The sequence below is a fragment of the Crocodylus porosus genome, unplaced genomic scaffold (assembly GCF_001723895.1).
Source record: "Crocodylus porosus isolate Cpor-Errol unplaced genomic scaffold, CroPor_comp1, whole genome shotgun sequence".
NCBI classification, from domain to species: Eukaryota; Metazoa; Chordata; order Crocodylia; family Crocodylidae; genus Crocodylus; species Crocodylus porosus.
In genome coordinates, this window is record NW_017728943.1 from 70724138 (window position 1) to 70733595 (window position 9458).

The following is a 9458-nucleotide window of genomic DNA, read 5'->3' on the forward strand; positions in this document are numbered from 1 at the left end:
GGTCCCAGGACAGAGCCTTGAGGGACCCCACTGGTCACAGGGCACCATGATGAGTGACTGCCATCAATCACAACCCTCTGGGTCCAACCACGAAGCCAATTTCCCAGCCAGCGGATTGTGGTGGAGCCAAGGCCACAACTGGGCAGTTTGGCCAAGAGGTGATCATGGGATATCTTCATCTTCATTCTTCATCTCAAACCACATTGAACGCATCTTCTATAGCTACTATATGGTGTGTTATAAAACATCTTGAACCTCTGCTATGACCTGAAAGCTCCACAGAAACTGGTCTCACCAAAGATTCTAATGATTTCATCCTAGCTAAGTCTTAGGGCATATTCTCATCCACTTTAGTCTTTTGGCTGTGTTTGATGGAGTAAATAATGTCCTTCTTTCAGACATTTCGTGTTTGCTCCCTTGGTTACTATGATTTTCCCTCTGAAATTTAGGAGGTGCACCAATACATCAGCCTGATATCAGATTGGCACCAATATAAAGAAAATTGACTATATTGGAAATTGGCCTGATGTGGCCAGGAATTTGATCAGTAAATGCCCATGTGTGCACACAGCCACAGCACAGCACCCAGGCAGCAAGGAGCACAGCCCAGCAGGTTGGAGAGCTGCATGCAGCTGATAAGTCTGTGGGGGGGAGGTGCCCCCAGATCTGTGTGGGGTGGTTTTGGGGGGGCTATGGCAAAATTTGGGGTGGCTGCAGCCCCCTGTAGCCCCCTTCCCAGTGCCACTGCTGCCCACCCCAAGTACCACACAGCCCAGCCCCACCCCAACCAGGAAGAGCCGAGTGTGTCCCCTGGCCCCAGCTGCAGCCTACCATGCCCCTTGCAGATCTGGGGGCACATGCCCCCCATACCATCCTGGGGTGCACGCAGCCACAAGAGCTGCTCACCCTCCATGCACCCCCTGGATGAACTGCAGCTCTATCCTGCACCCTGCCCTGCCCCAATCCCAGCCCCAGCCCCACTCCTTCCCTCACCATGGGGGGCATTGATCTGCCCCCATACCCCTTCCCTACCCCCCTCCCCATCTACCACAACAGACTAACCAGCTGGATGCAACTGGATTGGAAATCGGGTCGGTATCGTCCAATATGCCTCCTTAAAAATCGGCTATTGTTATCGGCCCCCAAAATCTCTATTGGTGCACCCCTACTGAAATTCTGTCCTCCCCTTTTCATTTTCTAATTCTTTCTTCAGTGCTGATTTCAGTAGAGTATCCTCATCTCCCTTTAGATTTCAGCATCCTCTGTAGCGTTGAACTTTACTGTACAACTCCAGGAGCCTTCCCAACAGAACTTAAGTTTAATATGCCAGACAATAAAAGGGTTTTTGACTTTAAAAGGTAATTGGTGTCTTCCTGGTTTTACATAGGATTTCTATTTATTATTGTTACCTAACTTCCACCAGATTGCTTCTGATATATGCATGCAGTGTTTGGTTTAGCAACCTCAATCCTTGTGTATGTGCAAGAGATCACCCAGACCTTCTACACATATGCCTAGGCAGGAGTATGGAGGAGTGGAGGCTGCCCGGAACTTCCATCCCCTCTTTAGGCCACTGAGACAGAAACCAAAGAGCAGACTGAGTCCAGATGTTTGGTGGCTCCACAGCTGTAGTTGTATAAGCAGCCAGGAATTCAACCCGGGTGTTCTGCATGGCAGACTAGGATTCTACCACTGAATCCCAGGGAACTCCATGTATGCAGTACTTTTGTGTACTGTGTATGTCAAGTATATCTAGGCCCCAAAATATAAAAAAAAAAACCACTAAAAAGCCATCAAATGCCCAAGAATTGACTATCTGTTATTCTAAGTTTAAAATAGTTAACTGCTTTGTCAAGGATCTGCTGTATCCTGTAGACTAGTAGTTGTCAACCTTTTTTGTACCAGGACCTATTTGCAAACATCAACAGCTGGAACTCTGCCAGCCTGCAAGGGAAAAGCCACCATTTCCCACGTTTTTCTCCTTTAAAGGAGAATCTATTTTTAAAGTTTGTTGATCCATTTTTAAACTTTAAAGTTTGTGACCCTTTCATATATTCCTGAGACCCACTTTTGAGTCATGACCCACAGGTTGAGAAAAGCTGCTGTAGATAATTGACTTTTCCCCACTCTCAGGCTGAAAGGAGCAATCTTTTGGAGTGCCCCCCACACAACGTTGCACTATATACATATCCCCTCATCTAACACTAACTACAGAAAGTGTCCTCTATAACTTCATGAAAAAAACCCTTATGGGTGGAATATATGACAATAAATATGACAATGAACCACAAAAGGAAACAGAACTAGATCATCTCCTATCAGAGCTTCTGGCTTGAACAAGTTCAGAATTACAGACCTTGTTTTTTGTTTTTCACCAGTGATAGAAAGAGCCAGGATGAATTAGTACTGGAAAGAGCATCTGACATTCTAAGGCAGCTGCCCCCGACTGTAGAGGAGCAAGATACAGAACTGACACCTAGAAGTGAAAGCACCTCCAAAAGTAGAGTTACACTGGAGCGCCTCATGTCAGGACCTACTTGGGCTGCTCTTGCAAAAGCCACTAACGGTCAGAACAGTGGGTCAAACTATTCAACTACAAAATGTTTTTCCCCAAATATAATCTTTTCTTTTCTTTTAAAAATGCTCTCTAACAGTCTGCTGCAGTTTCTCTCTTCATTTATAACAGCCTCCTCACCTCTGCAATTCAGCACTCTTCCTTTTGGAAGTACTAAAGTATGACGCAGTAACTGCCCATACTGCGCCATGCACACGGTGCAGTTGGATTTTGCAGCAGCAAGCTAAAACGGGAGAGCGCACCACTATGGCGACATAGCTGCCTATCATGTAGACCCACGTGATTGCTACGTTGCTATAGTGCATCATGCAGCAATGTAGCATGTCTCTACATCACTGTAGGACAACATGTAGACACACCCTTAGAGGGAGTTCTGCCTGATGCCACATGCTAATAACCTCCCATTGCCACAGTGTCGAGACCTCCAGCCAGTTACTGTAGAGGCTCAGCTCTGCCCTGTGGTACTGTGTGGAGAGCTTGACCAGGAGTGTCGAAGGCTAGTGTAGAAGGATGACCAGGAGTATGAGGATCCCCAAAGAGAGGACAATTCCTTACCAATTCAAAAGACTGTAGGTCCCAGGAAGCCAAAGCAACTGTCCCCTTTCTCAGGCAACTATTTTTACTGCAAATAAGCAAGTAATGTACAAATCCCTTGCCTTTTCACCTTGGGCGAATGTTTCTTGGAACCTCTTCTCTACCCAGTGCTTCATATTGGGATGACTGGCCTACTTACCACAGTCTTGTAGCATAGCTGGGCTAGCGGAGAGGTCTGTTACATCTGTGAAGCTGTCTCAGACAGTTGCATAATAGGAACTATGCCTGCCTGGGTTTTCTCCCAGGGGGAAGATTTGCAAAGCAACTTTCCATTTTTCAGTAGTTTTATGTGGGAGGTAATTACCATTTTATGTATTATTCTATTATAATAATAATTAGCATTATACCTTATCCTTTCTTTCCTACATCAGTAGTTCCTACTTTTCAGCAGTGGTGAGGAGAGCAGCTTTGAGCAATTTTGTTTTCTGATCTATTTATTTTTTTTAGCAGTTTTCTTCCTCTTTCAGCTTGGCCTCAGTATTTTAGAGATGACTGGAATACAAATTGAATGTTTTCTTTAAAAGAAACTCTTAACCATATAACAGTTTAAATTAGCGAAGATACATTTGAATTGTTGTGTTAATTCTAAGGTTGCCAGAAATTTTCCATATCTTTAGAAGAACTTTTTATGGGTACCTGAATTGAAGGACAGATATTAATCCTAGATCCTTCAACAACAATATTAAGCACCTTTGAGCTCCAAAGGTGAGAGGCATTAGTCAACTGTGATGAGTGCAGAAACAGTGTTGAGAAATTAGTTCTGTGCTAGCCAGCTGAGAGAGTGGTTATCAGTGAAGAAATGTCCCATTCTATACTCCCATAACATTTTTATCAACTTTCTTGTAAATAAAATTTCCAATAGAGGCATTAGATCCATAGGACTACGCAATAAAAAACAGCAACTTAGTATAGTCAGTTATGAGCCCAAACAGATTTTAGGGTACTTTGGGATAAATTATAATATCAGAGAATGATTCACCTGACATGTTTCTGCCATTCTTCATGCAGAAAGGTGCAAAAAACACCTCATAATCCTTCCCAGCATTTGATAGTAATCTGGGAAGTTTTCTAATATGAATTGTTCAAACATGTGGTTAGCGTTTAAACAGTGATCTGACACATATTGCACTACTGTGTGGAAAATAACAGAGAATCTTACTAACTACGTGTTTCAGTTCCAAAGTATTTTAAGATTAAAATGGTTATGTAAGGTCATCCCATAGATCTGCTGCTAAGATTTGACCCACAGAAGCTAACAAAATGACACATTGTAAATGTATTACTAGGCTATATTAATATTAGGTTCATGTCTTTTCAACAAAACATACATCTTTAAAAGGTCTGCAGTCTAAACTTCTTCCTTACACGGTAGTCCTTACACAGACAAACTTCACAGTAACTTCAGTTGTAGTCTTGTCTAAAAAACTTTTGGGATCTGGCTCAAAATACAAAAGAAAACCAAACTGAGGTACTATCATTAGTTCTCTTAGGTTTGAAATGTTAGCCATACTTGTTATATGCTCACCTTTCTGTTTTTGAATATTGTTGTACATAAGGGGCCAGAGTCTATTCCACCCATTCGGTGTGGGTGTGGATGTAAGTGCTTCAGTGCAATCCTATTTCACCCTGAATAGTTTCTGAAAAACTGTTAATTCAAAAGGTGAATGGGTCCTCCTCATCCTCACTGGTTTTCTGGGTATTCTTTTTCTGTGACTATATTTAGGGTAAGCTCATGCTTCTCCACACTAGCTAGTCAGGTCGGGCAGGGTGGCACCTTAGAAACAAGCATGGCTAATTTCCTATCCTATGGAAGAAAAAATCCTGTCTAATATAACTTATTTTTCCACTGCCAGGACATGATCCCTTTATGAATTCAACTTTGTTAACTGTTCTCCGGCAAGAGATTGACCGATTTAATCATTTACTGGCTGTAGTGATTCTGTCACTGCAGTCACTTCAACGTGCTACTAAAGGGGAGATTGTCCTCACCCAAGGGTTAGAAGAGCTTTATCACTCATTGCTGAGATCCAGAGTACCTGAGCTTTGGCAGGTAAGGTTGAATCCTCACAAGCGACACGTACAGCATCTCTCATACATAGATCTGTGTGCACGCGCACGCACACACTCATGCTGTGGTGAGAGTGATTATCCTGGAAACTTTTGAATTTATTCTGTAAATTCAGAGCCCTAGACGTTTTGTGTAGTGCTCTTCAGAACAGACTTATTGTAGTAGAGAAGGTTCAGTTCAGGAAAAGTGACAGAAGTAAAGTTCTGACTAGAATTAGATTTTTTTTTTCGTTTGCAAATTTCTTCTTGTTTAAAGAAAAAAAGTAAAGATTTGTGAAAATCTTTCCCAACATTTTTTATCAAATCAAAACTTTCTGAATATTCACATTTATATTGATGTTTTTTTAACTTCTTTTTTCCTTTCTATATGGTAAAATAAATTTTGTATAAGAAGTTTTCCCCCCAGTTTTTCATTCCTTCATTTTCTTTTTGGTGCTTCAACTTTTCAAAACATCTTCAGCTTTGGGAAATTCCCAGAAAGGCCTATGGAAAAAAAAGTTTTAATCTCTGCAACTATAAAAGTAGGAGAAAATGTTAAAAGTTGCCTACCATCAGAGTTGGTTTCATTTTTTCTCTGTTTCCCAATTTTTCCAAAGTTGAAGAAGCTGTGAAAAGATAAGAGTGGAAAAAGGAAAGAAAAGAAAACCTAAATCGCTTCACATTGTTCATTTTATTACCTTCAATAGCAAAAATATAAGGAAGAAGGGTTAAGAAAGTGAAGGTGAAATAAAATGTTCACGTTTTGCAAAATATTGAAAACCTAAAAAGGGGGGGGGCTCAACCTTGAGAAATGGAAACAAAATAACTTTTTAAAGATTTTTTTTCACAAAGTTGATTTTCCAATTTCAAACCTTTTGTGACAATTGGTCATTTCTAATATGTAAGCTAGAGCCCCAAATAATCCTGATGATGACCACGCTAGACATCCTTATACACACTGATAGAATATGACAAGATTTGATAACACCCAAACATGAAAATGTATTTTAGAAAAGCTAAATGCATTCTAGGTTTATTTTTTCTAACCATCTGATTTCTGAATTTTTGCTTTGTCTTGAGTTCCCCTCCTTCCAACTTCAGTTCTTTTGATAACTTCAGCAGCTCATTTAGTAACAATCTTTTGAAGACATTAAGAGGCACTTCCTTAAGAGTACTATTAAAAGCTTGTGAGTTGTTTCTCAGCGCTTTTTCAAGGGCTTTTAACCTTTATTTTGTTCATGTCGTGGCATGACCCCCTTCTGTTGACTCACTGCCTGGTGGTGGTTCCAGTGTATGAACTGGCTCTATTTGATAATGTAGTCACTTGGAATTTATTCTCACTTCAATGAGATTATGCTTCTTAATTATTTTTGACAGCAATACTCCTATAAGTCCTGTAAACCTTTGGGATCATGGATTGATGACTTTATCTTGCGAGTGAATTTCTTTGCAACCTGGGCACATCAGGCCATCAGCTCTATACAACTAAGGTAAAACAGAACATGAAAGAATAAAGTGTCAAAGTGCCGGGGAGGAACTATCAATGAAAACAAAGCGCAAAGTGGAGCTCTACACCAAAGAGCTAGGATGAGATTCTCAGCCTCATAGACTATCTGTTTGAGGACCCTCTCGCAAGCCCTGGCATAAGAGGCATTACTGAGGACAAGACCACTTTATCAGAGGTTGGGTCAGAGCCTGCAGGATGAAACAGCCTGGCTCAGAAGAGCACAAAGGGCTTTAGAAACACAACAGAGCATTGCCTGCAGCACAAGAAAGCATGTTAAAATAAGGAGACTTAAACTGAGTAAATAGTATGATGTTATTGGGTCAGTTTATGTAGAAAGGATATAAATTTAATTTTTGTCCAAGTAACTAAATGTTGTTATAATCCTTGGAGTCATTGATCCAATGGATTCATATCAAATAATCTAAATCAAAACTGGGTAAATTTGAACTCCAGTTTGTGATAAAAGAATCTGTAACGATATATATTACATACAAGTTAAAGTCCATGCATTGCATACACTTAAAAGTTAAAGTTCATGTATCAGAAGTGTAACAGCCAAGATCCTGGGGCAGCTGCCACACTCACAGAAGCAGCGACATTTGGTTACCATTGCACTACCAGTGCAAGGACAAGGAGGCAGCCAGTTTTTCCCACCCCACCCCCCCTCCAAAACTCAGCACCCAGAGCAGCTGCTCCTCACCCCACCCTAGCATGCCTGCTTCAACAGTCAGTGTACATGGCAGGGAATCCTGGCTTTGTTAAAGTCAGTAAAACTTTTTGATTTCATGCTTACAAGCACATTTAGAGGGGCGCAGAGCCCATCTGCAGACCAGATTGGGCTCTGGCATTTCCCCCTCCCCCCCAGGATGAGGTCCCCAGGCCCAGTACCACCTCCTCCCAACCCAGTGGTCTGGGTCTCCCCATGGAGCTGGATATTGGGCAGCAGGGAAGCAGTGCCACTGCTCTCCCACCATCACATTTCTGGACCTGTGGGGAGCTCTACAGGCCAGGTGACACAGTGACACAGGCTGGCTCCAGAGCTGGAGGTTGAGCACTCCTGGTTTAGAGCAGAGATGCTATCCTATCATTCATGCCACTAACTTTGGGTTTATTTTGTGTTTTTAAGAATAGGTTTAAAAATCTAGGCTAGAATAAACAACATGGTAACAGATCTTGTGAAGAGTTTAGCCTGCCATAAATATTAGCTTAAAAGTTCTTATACTGAACCCAAGAATGACAAATATGTCAGGTTTTAGGTCGTTAGAAAAATGCATCTTCATCTTACTTGACTTTTATCACATGACCAACAACTGCACACAAATGTAAGTATTCATGCAAACAAGAAGAGCAAAATTTGGCCCCTAACTTGTATGCTAGCATCATATAGCTATTCTGCTCACCTACGGAAGAGATGATAACTGTTGAACTGTGTACGCGGAATATGTTGTATCAAATTTATAAATATAAGAAGTCACAAGGACATACTGAAGAGTCGATTTAAAATTCATATCGTGCATTCAATAGCAAGATTTATTCAATAGCAAGATTTGCTACCATCTTACTGCTTTGGTTTCAGATATTCGGTTTGTAAATATTTAGTTTCTTCACCTATCTTTAGAAAATATACCAGGGAATTTAGTTCATTTTATAAATAACTAATAAGCAGATATCTTTCCAAATAAGTGACAAAGTTGGTCGTGTGTGCATGTGTATGTTCATGTTAAACGCCCTACTTAAGCAGTTAATGCACCTTTTATTTAAAAACAGGTATAACAATTTAATGATGTTGCAGAAGCAAGCCAAAGCATCCGGGATATCATTTTCATCACAAATAACTGAGAATCCCAATGTACCTAACACTGGTGTTCAAGGATGCCCTAATCAATTCTGGCTTCCAGGATTTTTCTTCCCACAAGGTATGGTAATAATAGAAATTCAGTAACACTAAATAGCCACTATTTTGCTGGGGAAATACAGGTGTGGACCCAACTATTGGCACGCACATGCTTCTTGCACACAAGCTTGGAATCTTGAATAATGATATCCCTCAGGGCTACAGGTGCAGTTAGTGTGGTACAGCTGGAGCCTGGAAATATATCAGCCTTGCACTAAATAAGCAACGGGGTCTGTTCTTTTGTTCGTAGCAAGGCAATCAGATGGTGTAACTACAGGAGCTCTCTGCTTTCCCAGAAATTTGCTATGTGTTTGCAGGTTTCCTGAGCAAGTGTCAACTGCCAGGAGAGGTCATTACAGAAATCTGTCAACAAGTTAATTTCTCACTGAGTGGGAAAAACCACTGGCAGGCCTGTTTGCCACCAAGGTTCTCCTGTTTCAGGGCTGGGCAATTATTTGGACCCACAGGCCACAAAGGTAGTTTTATTGAGATGTCACAGGCCAAGTAAGGACTACAGGTGTACGAAGCGGGCCCTATTTGATTCAGATTCAGATTCGGCCCGAATCAGGGACAGTGATTTGATTCGATTTGGATCACTCTTCCCAATTTGATTTGGCCAAATCCGAAGATTCGATGCTGATTCAGAGAATCAGCAATTCGGATACAAACACAGCTTTAAACATTTTTTCTACATACCTCAAGGTACCAGTGCATCTTATGATCACTGCAATGCTGGGGCGCATGGAATGTCTCACAGGAGTGCAGGGGAGGCTCAGTTGTGAACCCGGAAGTGGATCGAACTTACTTCCAGTCCATGTCCAGGTTTGTTTGAGGAACTCAGG

General features: G+C 41.5%; 1 protein-coding gene across 1 annotated transcript in view; it reads left to right on the plus strand.

The window, feature by feature from the left end:
- Positions 1-9458, plus strand: part of DNAH14 (dynein axonemal heavy chain 14) — a gene marked incomplete at its 5' end in the record, with an annotated part of 314106 nt that overhangs the window by 300298 nt on the left and 4350 nt on the right. The window contains 4 exons of the mRNA XM_019548582.1: positions 2379-2566; positions 5023-5219; positions 6593-6705; positions 8490-8638. Coding sequence (XP_019404127.1) covers positions 2379-2566; positions 5023-5219; positions 6593-6705; positions 8490-8638 — 647 coding nt within the window. The remainder of the gene's footprint in view (positions 1-2378; positions 2567-5022; positions 5220-6592; positions 6706-8489; positions 8639-9458) is intronic.